Source organism: Babylonia areolata, chromosome 7 (genome assembly GCF_041734735.1).
Source record: "Babylonia areolata isolate BAREFJ2019XMU chromosome 7, ASM4173473v1, whole genome shotgun sequence".
Lineage (NCBI taxonomy): Eukaryota > Metazoa > Mollusca > Gastropoda > Neogastropoda > Buccinidae > Babylonia > Babylonia areolata.
In genome coordinates this window covers 24,499,060-24,515,276 of record NC_134882.1, presented here as the reverse complement: position 1 = coordinate 24,515,276, position 16,217 = coordinate 24,499,060, and the positions used below count along the sequence as shown (strand labels likewise).

General features: G+C 43.1%; 1 protein-coding gene across 3 annotated transcripts in view; it reads left to right on the top strand.

Moving 5' to 3' along the window:
* Positions 1–12,045, top strand: part of LOC143283913 (OCIA domain-containing protein 1-like) — a 152,104-nt gene extending 140,059 nt beyond the window's left edge. Inside the window, exon 8 of one of the 3 annotated variants that reach the window (XM_076590331.1) lies at positions 9,630–12,045. In XM_076590331.1, coding sequence (XP_076446446.1) covers positions 9,630–9,676 — 47 coding nt within the window. In that variant the 3' untranslated portion in view covers positions 9,677–12,045. The other 2 variants (XM_076590330.1, XM_076590329.1) reach the window with 2 other exon arrangements.
* Positions 12,046–16,217: the final 4,172 nt, after the last annotated feature.

The window sequence follows — 16,217 nt, the reverse complement described above, 5'->3', positions numbered from 1 at the left end:
GCTACTTCTGAATAAGCTGATATCAGTCAGCCTGCTTCAAAATGGGATGAACCACCAAAAATGAAAAGCTACAATTAATCAACATTGACGGGAGAAGATTGTAATGGACTGCACAACTCGTGTCAACTCAAAGGAAAAGATTGTTTGTGATAGGGTCAATAAACTTTCAGAAATAGTCCTTGTACAGGCATGAAAAAAAAGTGATAACCACAGTTAGCCCAAGCAGCCGAGGTCAGACAAGAAGAGATGGTCATTGCAAAATCATCAGCGATACAAAAGCAATTGCATACACAAGTTGGAGCTGCACTTATTCTAGCCCAAGATGTCTAGCCCAGACACCAAGTTTCCAAGTCTTCTTCATGCCCAGGTGAGTTAAAAAAAAAAAAAAAAAAAAGTTTAATTATGCAATGTGAATTTTAAACATTGCCTTGTATGATAATGATATTTGATTATGTTACTGTATTTTCCCCATTAGAAAATAGTACATTATGATACAGCCACTCACCCTTAATTTGCACTGATTGCAATACACATTTGATTACATGATTTATTCACATACATCCACATGCTCTCTCACACACAGACAGACACACAGACACACACACACACACACACACACACATATATATATACATTATGATTTGTTGATGTGGAGCTTTCTTAGTGATACGGCTTGATCTGTTGGTTGTTGCAAACCCTTGTACGGGACTCTGGAAGCAGTGTGGTTCCGTACAGTGGCCATGACATCACTGGAGAGATGCAAGCTATTCTATCAGCAGTTAGCAGAGAGAAGCCATTCACCAGGATCAGGGAAATCCCTATATTGGTTTGATGCTTGATGAATCTTTGGATGTGGCTGTTATTAAAAAAACAACAACAACAACAACAATCCTTGAAATTCTATGCAAAACCATTGAAGACAGAAAGGGGAAAATAGTTTCAGTTTCTCAAGGAGGTATCACTGCATTAGGATAAATCCATATACACTACTCCACATCTGCTAGGCTGATGCCAGCATGGGTTGTTGCCATGGGTTCTGTTTCAGTGCAACAGGTGTGTGCTGCACATGGGACCTTGGTTTATCATCTTGTCTGAATGACTTGATGCTCTGTTTGATTTTCCAGTAAAATTTGGGAGAAAGGGCAAGAGTGGGAATCAAACCCAGAGTCTCACATATGCTGTATTGGAAGATAAGCGTCTTAACTATTCTGTCACCTTCCTTGTGGCAAATACTGTGGTGAAGGATGGGAAGGCTGAGAAAATTATTGAGGTTGTGTTGGGTGTCCTGGACGGAGTTCAGGTGCCACTGGACAGAGTTTCTGGGATATGCACAGATGGTGCCAATTTGATGGTAGGACACAAAGTGACCTCATGGTGAGATTGCAGGCACAGAATCCTCTGAATGTAGGAACATGGTATGTAGCACATCGCCTTGCTTTTGTGTGTTCCTTGGCTCCCTATTTGGAAGATTTGCTGGTTAATGTGTACTTGTTTTCTCATTATTCAGCATGCAGGTACAACAGGATAATGGGACTGACTGATATGATAGACTTGCCTATTCAGCAGTTAAAAAGTCCAGCCATTGTGAGGTGGCTATCACCACATGAAAGCGTCCCTGCATTCAGCATGGGGTTGTCTGTGCGTTGCCTTTGACCACAAGGCAGCAAGCAAGAATGATGATGGTGCCAGCAAAGCCAAAGGAAATTTGAAGACAGGGATTTCAAATTTATCACAGTAATATGTATGTTGTGTGATGTGTTGTCTGCATTTACCAGGTGCAACAAGGTCTTCTTGGAAAATAATGACACCCATCAAATACAGAACATGCTGACAGCAACAACACAGACACTGGATGACCTGACAGACATTCCTGGTCAAACATTGCAACATTTCCTCAATAAGATGGCTGGATCCTTTCAGGAGATTCAGTTGGTAGGTGATGTGGCTCAGGTCACTCCGGTCACAACACAGTTTGTCAGAAACATAAAGGATGAAATCACCCAGAAAGGTTTCCTTGCACTGACATGCAGTCATAGTCACCCGCTCAGAAATCTTCTTTGTTCGTGGGCTGCAACTCCCATGTGCACTTGTATACATGAAAACAAGTGGGCTTTTACGTGTATGACCATTTTTACCCTGCCATGTAGGCAGCCATACTCAGTTTTCGGGAGTGTGCATGCTGGGTATGTTCTTGTTTCCTTCTGCGTTCATGGGCTGCATCTCCCACATTCACTCGTATGTACACGAGTGGGCTTTTACGTGTATGACTGTTTTTACCCTGCCATGTAGGCAGCCATACTCTGCTTTCGGGGGTGTGCATGCTGGCACCACCTTCAAGTTCAAAGGTATCATAAGACAAGACAGATCCATCTCCCGTCATCGTACTCATACATAATCATCAGCACAACTTGCAAAGTTGTGTAAATCCACTGAGTGGGACCACTGTCTTCACTTGATGAAGTGTCAGATGCCTTTTTGGCACATGAGGCAAAACCTCTTTACCCCCACATTCCAAGTGGTCCAGTTAGCAAATCATTATTGAGAAAAAACGGGGTCTTCCACCTGATAAATGCTCACTTAAGTGGTATGTTTATAAACCAGACACATTAAACTAACCATTCAGAGTCTGTTTATGTTCATTGTACTGAAATCCGATAAAGCAAAAATCCAAATATATGAGGGACGTCAGTGAATGTCTTACACTATGGCAACACTTTTTGCAGGACAACAGCTGATGTCTTATAGGCACTCCACTGGTGAAAGATCTTGCCTGCATCCTAGATCTCAGTCATCTTCTACTGCCAAAAGATGCTGTCAGGTAGCATGATATTGAACAGCTGGGCAGACAACTGGCCAGATAAACTGGTTGATGCAGGAGAGGCCAGGAATTGTTCCACCAGTTCAAAGTCATGCTTGCAAATCACAGGGGAAATGACTTGCAGGTCATGTGGAAACATATCACCACAAGGTGCAAGGAGATATTCTGTGAATTTTGTACCTTAGCTTAAATTCCAGTCACTATTCCAGTGACATCTGTCCCATGTGAGAGAGCATTTTCCTCCCAGAATACTGTTCACACCTCATTGATCACACATCATTGAGAAGCTGTCTTCCACTGCAGTTGGTGGAAAACAAGATGCTGATAAAGCATGCATCACACAGAGATTTTATCGATTTTATGTTTTCACTGAGAGTGATATTAGATGATGGTAGGACACAGAGATGATTTCAATGAATTTGCATTTGTGAGTGCATGTAACCACTTTGCAACAACAAAACAGAGGAGAAAATAAAACATTAACATGGTTCTTGCTGGCCTGAGGAAAAGATATTGTTAGCAGCCCCTGATTGGGTGTACTTAGTTCCGTTGTTATGTATCTTATTGTACATTGTGCTGAGTTCACTTGTTACTTGTCTGAAGTAAAACAGGCTTGTTTAAAAACATATTTCAGTGTGCACATTGTGACCTTTTCCTCCCAATCACTCCTTTCTTGAAGGCCTATCACTTAAAGTGTGTGTGTGCGTGTGTGTGTGTGGTGTGTTTGAATGAAAGAATGCTTTCTTGATATGCAACTGATTGGACTGACAAGAACCACATGAGGACCCCTTAAAATGCCTGAGTGAGAGTCCTGTGGACTCCCCAAGCAAACTGAACTGTATGAAGCTCTGTCTCAATCAATTGTATTCTCACTCCATGCTTTAAGCTTCTTGGCTTCAGCCTCTGCATTGTTTGTCAGTGTTTTCAGTATGATTGAGCTTGTTTTCAGGTGTGTTTTGTGTATGAAGTAGGTTTTTGACAGTGCACTCAGCTGTTGTAGGGGTGGTCCACAGAAACTGCAGTGCAGCTGCACTAATGGGGTATGAAGTGTCAATTGTATGTATTGGTTCTTTTTTGTGTGGGTGGTGAGACTGTGTATGAAAGTGTGTTTGAATTGCCAGAATGGGGTGGGGGTGGGGTGGGGGGAGTGGCAGTGGTTTTTAAGTGGAAGGTGGTGTTTTTATTTTATTTTATTTATTCATTTTTTTGCTGCTCCATCATCTGCACCATTTCATTGGAATTACTCCCACGCCGCTCATTCCAAGTCCCCCATACACAGCCACACACAGGATTGTCTGTCTCAGTCCCAGCGACAGCAGTCCACAGGGAGCAATTGATGTTAGGTTGCTAGGCCACACATCACAGGAGTCCCTGCACTGCTGGTGAGTCACTTCGGTGGTGTTCGGTAGTGCCTGTTCTGATTTAATGTATTTGTATTTGCATTTCTTTTCATCACAACAGATTTCTCTATGTGAAATTCGGGCTGCTCTCCCCAGGGAGAGCGTGTCGCTACACGACATCACCACCCATTTTTTTGTATTTTTGCCTGCATGCAGTTTTATTTGTTTTTTCTATCGTAGTGAATTTTTCTACAGAATTTTGCCAGGAACAACCCTTTTGTTGCCGTGGGTTATTTTATGGGCGCTAAGTGCATGCTACACACGGGACCTCGGTTTATTGTCTCATCCGAATGACTAGCGTCCAGACCACCATTCGAGGTCTAGTGGAGGGGGAGAAAATATTGGCGGTTGAGCCATGGTTCAAACCAGCACGCTCAGATTCTCTCGCTTCCTAGGCAGACGCATTACCTCTAGGCCATCACTCCACAACGCCATCACACCACCTACTAAGCCCCATACTGACGACAATATTGGCTTAGTTGCGGAGCCAGACTGAGCGTTTCCCCCAGAGTGGAGACCGCCACCACATTCCTCCTATGACAGTCCCCTATGAATCCGCCAACACTAAAGACCTTGACAAGACTCACCCCAAGCGCGGAAGTGGAGGGGTATCGAAACTTGAGGTCACTAAGAGAGCCAGGCATGAAGGCCACATAATTTGGGACTTTTCTTTTTTATATTGATGATGATGGAAGAGGAGGAGGATGGCGATGATGATGTTGATGAAGATACTGCTGTGGAGGTCCAGTTAGGTTGGTGACTACATGACAAGGCTGTACTCTACGCTTCCTGTCATAATGATATCCTGGTGTCAGCCAGGCCCGAGAGATACAGACACTTGCAGTATTGGTCAGGAAATTGGAGCAACACACCCAAAGAGGCACCCAAAGTGGATGATACTCCGCTGTGTAGTCCCAGTCTTCCCATTTAAGCCCATAGCACACTCAACTCTGGGTAGGAGCCAGCTGCAGGCAAAAAAAAAAAAAAAAAAAAAAAAAAAAAAAAGCGCCTATGCCTGGGATTCGAACTCGCGTCCTGTCAGTCGTCAGTCAGCAACGCTAACCACTTCACCAAGGTGGCTGGTGGAAGGTGATGTTCTTCGTGTTCAGTTGCCAGACATCACAGATACGTCATTTTCTTGTATGGTGAAAATATTTTGTTGATGCTACTTCATTTTTATCACTGTTAATGTTATGATTGTTGTCTCAAATGTTTGCAAGTTTCCCGAATCCAGTGGTCTGAAAGTAGCAGAATAAAACCATTGGCTGCAGTTGGTTTCCAGGGCATGTGACCAGTCTAAACCAGTCAGCCATTCACATCCTGAAAAAGATGACATGTCATGGTGCTTTGATGAAAAATTAAAAACAATTGAAAAACATTATCAAAAGTATGATCATTCTGAAAATAGAGTGCACAGTTCAGCATCAAGGCTTTGTTTGTCTATGTGTAGAAATGTTATCACTGCATTATCAGATCAGAAGGTTTTTTTCATGCATGCGAGAAGTATCACACCTGATTTCTGTTTTCATGCTGTGACTTAATAGATCTTATAATTATACAGAATACATGTTTCATTGCTCTTTTGGTCAAACGACCAAATACTACAGCATAGTTGGTCAGCTAATTATTTTGACATTGTTCTTATTTACACATTCTGTGTTACTGATACGTAAACTGTATTGGCTGCCTGTTGCTATCAACAAATTAAAAGAAATTTGTGCTCTGTGAAAAATATGGAAGATTAAAAAAACAACACTAGTATCCATAGTCAGAACTGAGAAAAAGACTTGGGGTTTGGCACCTAAAATGTGCTTTTGGGAGCATTTCATTTCCATGGTTTGGATCTTTTTCTGGATCTCAGCAGTGAGAGTCCGAATTTCGTAAGCATAGAGAAGCACCGATTGAACCAGTGAGCGCATAAGTTTCACTTTAGATCTGAGAGTGATGTTTCTGTCTCTTTCCAGTCGAGTGAGCACTGCTGTAGTCTGTGCTATTCTGGATTCAGCTTCTGGTTTGGAGCCTTCATCTGTGACAATCGCACCCAGGTACAGGCCTGGATACAGATTCCAAAACTTCCCGTTGACTTCGATGTCAGTGCTAATGCCATTAGTGTTATTCGTCATGATCTTGGTTTTTCAGCTCTGATTTCCATTCCACAAGCTCTGGGGGTGATGTCAAATCTTTCTACTAAGCTGGCGAGTTCAGTCTCATTTTCTGCCAAGTTATTGATGTCATCGGTGAAGCGAAGGTTTGTAATAGCTATGAACTACCTCCGATGGTGACAGTGCCCGTGTGGTCTTCCAGTGCATCCGACATGATATGCTCCAAGAATACGTTGAATAGTGTAGGGGATAGAAGACAACCATGCCTGACTCCAGCTGTTGTCATGAACCAGTTTGCGATGGAACCGTTGTGGAGAACTGCACTGGTTGCCTTGTCATACGGTTGTTGGAAGACCGAGATGATGTTTAGGCTGATGATGTATTTTCTCATAATTTCCCACAAAGCCTCATGCCTCACTGTGTCTAACACTTTCCTGAAATCAACATAAATATGGTACACAGGTTGCTGGTGTTTAGGATATTTATTGCATATTATTCTCACATTGAAAATCTGTTCTGTGGTGCTGTGTCCAGTTTGGAAGCCCACTTGTTCTTTAGAAATGATTTTCTCAGCTTGATGTTTCAGTCTGTTCAAGATTACTTTCAGTAGAACCTTGTTCAGGTGGCTTATAAGGCTTATTGTGTGGTAATTTTGGCACAGTTGCTTTTCTTTCTTTGAGAGCGTGATAATTAGGGACTGAGTCCAAATGGTAGGCCATTCTCCTGTCTTCCAGATTCTGTTGCAAAGAGATGTGAGGGTGATTATTGTGTGTTCTCCTGCCTGGATGAGTTCTGCAGTTATATTTTCAAATCTGGCTGATCTTCCTTTCTTCAAGGACTTTACTGCTACCTCATCCTCTTCACGAAGAATTGGTGGCTCTTCCTCCTTGGTTGTCTGAGGGCATTTGAGTACTACTGGGTTACCAACGGTTCTGTGATAGTTGAGTTCTGAACAGTACTTTGTCCATTTATCAATAATCTTTCTCTTCAGTGAGACATTTTCCATTCTTTGAATAATGTAGACCGTGGCTTCTTTGACTGTTGTTAAGTCTGTTACTGTCTGGTACGCCTTCTTGCTGTTGTTGTTCAGGCCAGTCTCTATTTCAATCCAGAACTGCTTCGCAATCCTGCCTCGTTCAATGGTATTGTTCACTTTCCCGTTTACTCTGCTGCTCATACAGGTTCATTTTTCTTTTTCTTCCATTCATGTCTCTTGTCACAAAGTTCTAGCAGCTCGTCAGTGACCCATGGCTTCCTCTGGGATTATTGCTTGCTGAGAATGTCAGCAGCTGCCTCTGTCATTGCTGTGCTGAAGGTGGATATCATGGCATTCATGTCCACCTCTTCTGCGCCAAGGGTGAATAGTGGTGTGTACCTTTCTCCTGTGGTTGCCTTGAAAGCTTTTGCCACCTCAGGGTCTTTCAGCTTGTCGAGGTCAAACTTATGTCTAGTCAGTTTTGACTTCTTCATCTTCTTGAGACGAGACGTAGGCAAAAGGACATCATGTGTGTTAAAAAAAAAGTTTACCAAGTAACGTGGCTTCTGATAAGTTAAAGATATTGGGGGCCCCAGGGACTCAACATAATTCGGTGGAGTCCCAGGCTACATTTCGAGGGCCTTTCTAATACTACACATTCTAATCAAATCTGGATTGCTACAAAGGCAGGCATCCTTTCATAATCTTCTAGGTTTCTGGCCCTAGATTCTCTCATCAGACTGAATCTCCATTAAATATATATATGCTCATTCTAGAAAATCGTAAAATGTCCCAGGGACCCTCTCAGTGAACATGCAGTGTGTCTTTTTCATTTTTAACATGTCAAGGACACGTATTTATGTCTTACGGGGAGCCCTGAAGCAATTTGCTCGTTGAGAGGAAGGTGGTATGCCCACGCCAATTTTTCTCTTTCTCTGCAAATAGGTTTATCAGTATTAGCCTCTCTCTGTCTGTGGCATCTTTTAAAGAGTTAGAAAAGATCAGAAATATAGATCTCCACCCTTAACCTATCGGGCATCAATAACAAGATTGAGATTGAACCCATGACCCTCAGATTGAAATCTGACCACTCAGCTATTGTGCCTGCCCATTTGTTAGAGGAGGGTAGAGTTGGACATTTGTTAGGTGACCCATGCAGATCTGGAAATTTATCTCTTCCCAAAATCATAGTAGCAGCAGTGTTGTCTTATGGCAATGAATGTGTGATGGGAAATTCCAGACAATGTGGGTATGGTGAGAGATGGTGGTGGTGTAAAAATGTTTGAAAGATTGATGATTTTTACCACTTTTACCTCATGTAATTTATATATTTTACTATATTTCATCATTGGTATAAATCCCTCATGTAAATTATATCTGTGCTGCTTTTAAACATGTACACAGCTTTTAACTGATTGCTTGTCTCTACTTAGGTTTTGTGTATGCATGCTGAATTATCATAGTTGTTGCATCTAGGTTGAACATTTCTTACTTATTGGGTCTTGTAAACTGTGCATTTCTGATTGTGCTTGTGAGACTTCTCATGATTCTTATATGCGTATCTGTTTTCACCTTAAGCGTTTGATTTATGTTAAGAACTGGCTTTGTAAAGTGCTTATAGTTTTTTGCTTGAATCATAGTGCTATCTTAAAGTGAATATATATTATTATACTGTCTTCTGTCTCTTTTTTAACTCACTTAGTACTGCCAGTTGGCTCCCCTGACTTCCCCCCCCTCCCCCAGATGACCGACCCATTTGTATGGGTAAGAAATAAAATCACCAAAAAAACAAATGTTACAATTTATGAACTGAAAATTTCCAGACTGATCAGTAACATAACGACTTAGTTGGGGACAAAAAAAACAACAAAACTTCCTCCCTTCTTATGCTATCATACAGTGAGATAATGAAGTTTTCCATATTTTTTATTCAAAATTTGCACACACTAAAGACTTGTAAACAAATCCAGGAAAGCACAAAGAGTTTGAAACAGATTATTCAAAATGTTATGTGGCCATGATAGGGCCTCTGTTGTCTTCCATGTGACTGAGACGAAACTGGGTCAGACACCATTGTTGTCACTGCTCGCGAGCACAGCAAGACACACTGCATTTGTCAGTTACAGTTGAGAGTGGAAAGGTCAGTTAAGATATTCTTAGCTCATAACGTCATTATGGAAATTACAAAAAATCAAAACTATCAAAGGCCCTGACCAGGGCCCTTCGTCTGAAATGGTTATGAACAGTAGGGCCCAAATCAAGGCCTTTCATCGGGAGTGAGTGAATATATCTGTGCGATTGACCGACTGCAATATGTTCTCTGTCTGTTCCAGGGCAAAAGAAGAACCAGTATGGTGACGTGTGGGACAACACCAACTAGACTGCTTGAGAATGTATGGGAAGGGCAACACTTTGTGAATAGAACTGTGTTCGGGTGTTTTTTGTAGAAGATACTTTCAATTTTCAGTCGGGTTTTGTCTGCTGCTTTGTGTGTAAAAGTTGGCCTGATCGATTGCTTACAAAAGTGAAGGAAATGAAAGATACAACTCTTTTCTGGTAATTTCATTTATAAAAGTAAGACTGGATGATAAGAATAAAACGTGCAGGGTGCAAGTGTGATAAGATCCTGTTTTCTGAAGTCTGGGACAGGTCATTGCCAGATTAGCTATTTTGTACTTGAGTGCTGACCAGCCAGGTCAGGGGCATAGCCTTTGCTACTGGTACCATGTAACCCAGTACTACCTGCCGCATGTGAAGTCTCCCAACGACGGACCAGGCGGAGGAGGAAACCTTCCCCAACAGCTGTGAAGGCGGAAGAGGACCAAAGGGCAGGGGGAGCTCTTATCCTTGGTCGGAAGTCCTCCAAGGAGACGGTGCCCCGAAGAAAAAACCTGCACCTGCCGAGGCCGTCCTACACGTGGCAGTATCAGCACCTGTGGGAGTGTGAGCGTCGGTAGGCGAGAGAGTGGGGACGGGACTGCACAGCTCCTCCTCACTAAAAAAAAAAAGAAAAAAAAGTCTCCTGTGCTGGTCAGGCAACCAAACTAATGTCGGAAAGACGAGCTAGCCTTCAATACCCAGCTGACCAGCAGATCCATTTTCGTTCCATAGTGGTTTTAAGAAAAAAAAGAAACTAGTCAAGAACATGAGAAGATTCTTATCTGCATATGCATACTGCAGTTGAACCAAAAAGCAAAGTGAAATGCTGATCAGTTTAATAAAGATTTTTGGTTTCTGACAGTGAATGAGAAACATTTGGATCATTTGATTCAGTTCATATGGAATATCCCCCCCCCCCCCCCCCCCCCCCATTGTTATGGATACTTAGATAGTGCCTATCCTTGGTCGGAGACCAAGCTCTAAGCACTTTACAAACTCAGGTGTCATTTGCACAACAGGCTGCCTACCAGGGTGGAGCCGACTGATGGCTGCCATTGGGCGCTCCTCATTCGTTTCCTGTGTCATTCAATCAGATTTCAGGCACGCATTCAAACAGACATGTAATATTTTACGTGTATGATGGTTTTGTTTAGTTACCCCGCCATATTGGCAGCAGTACTCCGATTTTGGGGGAGTGCATGCTGGAAATATTCATGTTCCCATAACCCACCGAACACTATAATGGATTGCAGGATCTTTAACGTGTGTATTTGATCTTCTGCGTGTATATACACGTGAAGGGGGTTCAGGCACAAGCAGGTCTGCACATATGTTGACCTGGGAGATTGGAAAAATATCCAACCTTTACCCACCAGGCGCTGTTAGAAAAATATCCATCCTTTACCCACCAGGCGCTGTTACCGAGATTCGAACCTGGGACCCTCAGATTGAAGCCTAACGCTTTAACCACTCGGCATGGCAATAACTGTTCGGATATTTTAAACACAACATGATTTTCATATTTTAAAAACATCCATTCCAGCTCACTAATCTCGATGAAACTTGTGAGTGGTCATTGGCAGTGAGCAAAAGATATTTGGGCCAATTGATGTTTAGACAAGGGTATTAGATCATGAAAATAATTAAGATATCTCATTTGCACCCCTGATTTGGCCTTTTCCCACTGGAATGCAACTAATATTCTGATAAACTATGATAGATAATGTATTCTTAAATCTTGATTTAGTTTGGTATGGCTCGTCTTGCCACTTCGACAGTTTTGCCCTCACAAATACTGAAAATGCTTCTCTCCTGTTTAGTAAGGGGGTTGATAGTTCTGGATTTTGGCCACTTGAAAATGTGTGGATAGGTGTGCATCAAATGCATATGTTTGCGAGTGAACACAAAATAATAATTTTGTGCATATGTGTGTACAAGTTCATTGATTTATGGATTCGTCACTTGTATTTTCAACATCTTTCTTCATTTCTAATTGTTTTATAAGTGAATTGACTGGACGCAGGTGAGCATTATTAACCAGCTAATAGAGGGGGTGAATGCTTGATAGGGAAGCATGAGAAAGAAGTGGAACATGGGGTCAGGGGATGAAAAACATGTTGATGATAATGTGTGTGTGTCCAGTTTGCTTATGTGTTTCTGTTTTTCTTTTGTTTCGTCAAAATTGTTTGAAAGTATGTACTTGTATGATGTAAGTGTTAAAAAAGTGACCATTGAAAAAAAATTGACAGGTATTATCTGTCATTTGTGTGTTTGTCTGGTTTGCTCTTCAGCGCGTACAAAACTCTGCTGCCCGACTTGTCCTCAGACAGACTGAAAGATCTGAACACATCACTCTTGTGTAACACCTCCTTTGGTTCTCTGTCTCGCACAGAATAAAGTTGTCTCACACAGGAAAAAAAATTGCCCCTTCCTGTCTCTGTAGCTGACTTCACCTCTACACCCCATCTCGCTCTATTCGATTAGCTTCCTACCCACTCTGTTTCCACAGTCAGCCATCGCTCTTTCTGTATCTCTGGACCTTGAATTTGGAATGGGCTCTCTCTTTCACTTCAAGTCTCTGAACTCATGCATGCAGCAACGCACTAGAGCAACAAGAAACCCAGACAACTGTATGTCAGCCCTCTGCAGCAGTCAGAACAACCACAATCCACATGAAATTTATTCAAAAACCAAACAGCAAACAAAACAAAAACATTTTGGTATTTACGAACACGAAATTCAACAAACGAAACAACACTGACAGAATCAACGCTCTCATAAACACCAAAACATAGTCTGCTGTGCTGTCTCTGCCGACGCAGTCCAAGAATTCACCACCGGCCAGGAATGGATGGGAGGAGGGAGGGAGGTAGTTGGTGGACAGCACTTAACTCTCAACCACAGCGACCAAGACCTCCCAGCAGATGCTGTTGTCGTCGCTGCTGTTGTTGCCATTGTCACCGCAGAGCACACTGCCAGTCCCGCACCACGCAGACCTCCCTCCACCCCAAAACCGCAACCCGCAGAGGAGTAGACCCATCCAAACAGGAACAAGGGGGGAAAGCCTGAGAATGGCAAAGTGTCAGTGTTGCTTCCTAAAAGATGCTAGTCGCACCCAACCTATCATCCCGGCCATCCAACTTGACGTTACAATAATGCATTTAAACTTTAACTCAATGTAATTACTCCATCAACAATGAACATGTATTAATATTATTTCACCTAATTCGTAACCGACGAAGAAAATATATGTATTGTACGAACACAACCGCAATGATAGGAACACATATATTCACGGCATCTCTTAATCATAACATATGAACAGCTGCAGCAAAAACAAAACGAACAGACCCATTCACAGCCTCTGTCATTCCCTTCACCACCACCATTCCTGCGAGGCCAAACGACCAGCCGACCAAGGAAGAACATCACACACCCTCACCTCAGACAGGTTATGTGACAGACCTGGAACTGGTGTCAAACCGACGACAACCTGCTGCTTAACCACAGCAGGAAACATGGGGAAATCAAACCTCCCAAACCCCAGGTCTGATGTGACTCCAACAGCAGTTGACAGTGAGTGCGAGACAGATACATGCACACACCAAAATTGAAACACGTGGGATTTGGGCTGTACGTGTACCCTGCCTACCTGGCGGCTAACAAAAAAATGTCAGCTTTGGGGAGTCTCACACTCAGGATATCGCGACGCATGACACCTCCCACCTTAAGCTGAATATCCATTTTCAGTCAAATCTTCACGCAGCGACATCAGAACCACTTAAGGTGGGTCATCGCAACAAACTGTGTGGTTCATGAGGAAGAATGAGATGCAAACGAGGAAGTGAAAGAGGCGGGATCAACACTGCCAACTCTTCCCTTGCAAGCAGAAGAAAGCGTGGAGGATGTGAAGGTCAATTCCGATCTAGACCCAAGTCAGAAAAGAGACGTGAAAGACATCTGCCAAAGATTTGCCTTTTGTCTCACGGATTTTTGCCATAGGTCACCACCCTTGGAGAGTGTGAACTCAGTCTGCGAGAAACCGAACCAGTGCGAGCAAGACAATACTCTCTTCCCCAAGCATCGGTTTCCACTGTTGAAGAGAAAGTTAATGCCATGCTCAAGCCGAAGGTCATTGAGCCGTGTGTATCGCCCAACAGCAGTCCATCATCTCAGTAAACAAAAAAAGACGGAAAGGTGAGATTCTGCGTTAATTTTCAACACTTGAACTCTATTCTTCAGTTTGACACAGAGCCTCTACAGACATTGAGTACCTTTTGGCCAAGATAAATCAGTCTCGCTATTTCACCAAAACTAATCGAGCAAAAGGGTACTGGCAAGTGCCTGTGCGAGTTGAAGATTGCGACATGACCGTATTCACCACCCCCCAGGGGCAGTTTCGTTTCACTGTTATGCCATTTGGTCTGAAGACGGCTGTATATTATCGAATGATGAGGAAATTGTTGGCTCCTCTTCATTGTCCAGAGGTTTAAAATTTCATGAACGATATTCTCATCACCACTGTCTTCTGGCAAAGGCATCTTGAAGTGTTAGAGCTCGTTCTCCAACGGCTGTAAGAGACTGAAGATTCAAGATTCAAGATTTTTATTCCAAGTCCCCTTGAGGTCACATGGAAAAAACAAAATCGGCAAAAGGCAAACAATACATAGCGACAATGTATGTTACATTATTACACAGTACATGAATGTCTCGTAATTAAGTGAATGAAATAATTCTGTTGAGAGTATTATCTGATTTCACACAACACAAATTGCGCAAACAATGATTGACCCAGGGTGTATAGAAATCTATTCGAGTGGAATGGTAATATTTAGAAAATGTTGCATGATAACTTTTATAAATTTAGACATTTTCAATAAAGACGATCTATTTTTGTCATAAAACAATTGCGAGAACTTCAAAGCGTTCGAGTTTCTGTTATAATATGGCTTTAATAAATGCTTTCTATGATGGCAAGAGGTTCAGTTGACGGCCAAACCGTCCAAGTGCTTTCTGGGTTTCCGCAAGCTATGCTACCTCGGATATGTGGTGGGTAATGGACCACTTCAACCTCAGGAAGACAAGGTGACACACATTGTGGCTGTAGCACCCCCCAAAACGAAGGAAGAGGTCAGAACCTTTCTTGCACTGACAGGATTCTACAGACGATTTGTGCCTAACTTTGCTGCCATCGCTGGACCCCTGACTGATTTGACCAAGAAAGGACAACCAGAGAAAGTGACTTCTGCTTGTGATTGAGCTTTCACAGCATTAAAAGGACATTTAGGGCGTCAGCCTGTTGTACTTTTGCCAGACTTATCCAAGACCTTCACTCTGAGGACGGATGCTTCTGACGTCGGACTGGGGGCGGTACTCCTCCAAGAGTACGATGAGGAATCGAGGCCTGTTGCCTATGCAAGCCGTAAACTCAGTGCTGCTGAGCGGAAATATGCAGTAGTGGATGAGTGTTTGGCTGTTTAGGGCATACGCAAGTTTGAGCAATTTTTGTATGGTCAATATTTCATTGTGGAGACTGATCACTAACCTCTTGCATTTCTGCAGCGTTATCGACCGTCCAGCAACAGACTGGCAAGGTGGGCCTGTTTCTTCAGACTTATTCCTACACTGTTCGCGTCATTCCAGGCAAGTGCACTGTCAGGGCAGACTACTTAACTCGATAGTCCAGCTCTCTAGCCTTCTCAGCTACACAGAACGGTCCCTTCCAGCTTAGCTCCAGTTTGTTGTGCTTTTTCGGCAACAACAGCAGAACAATTCCCTCATTGAAGCTTCTTTTCTGTCTTTCTGTTGAAATGACGAGCGTACCGTTCAGATGCTTTTGAGAGGTTTTGTTGCGCGAGTTGACAGGTGTCTTGAATCCGATTCTTCAAGTCGACCACGTATTCTGCAGTCGTTCGTACTTCGTCTGGAGTGTCTTCTTTGGTCCACAACTGACTCAGCACTTGCATGGGTCCTCTCACAGTTTGGCCAAAAGGCAATTCAAATGGCGAAAACCCCAGCGATTCTTGAGAAACCTCTCGATACGAGAACAAAATGGCTGGCAAATAACGGTTCCACTGACCAGGCCATTCATAGTTGTTGTTTTTTTTGTTTTTTGGGTTGTTTTTTTTAGCACAGATTTAAAATCTTTCCACTGGACCATTTGCTTGGGCATAATAAGGGGTGGTGGCCATGCCCTTGATAGAAAGCAGCGAATTTACCTCTTTCATCACAGAGCCAACAAACTGGCCCCCTTGGTCAGAAATCACCTCCTCTGGAATACCTACACATGACCAGATACACCAGAGGGCCTCTGCAACTGGGTATTTTGTGGCGTTATCGACTACGACCAAAACATACCGATGGCCTCGCCCTGAAACAGGAAGCGGGCCAATCAGATTTACAGCTACACGTTCGACCAGTGGCACTCGGCCAAGAGGCACTTTCTTGACCCGTCCCCGCGGCATCGTCCTTTGGCACGTGTCGCAGGACTGGCAGTACCGCCATACGTCTCTGCACAATCCTGGCCAGAAAAAATCTCTCCA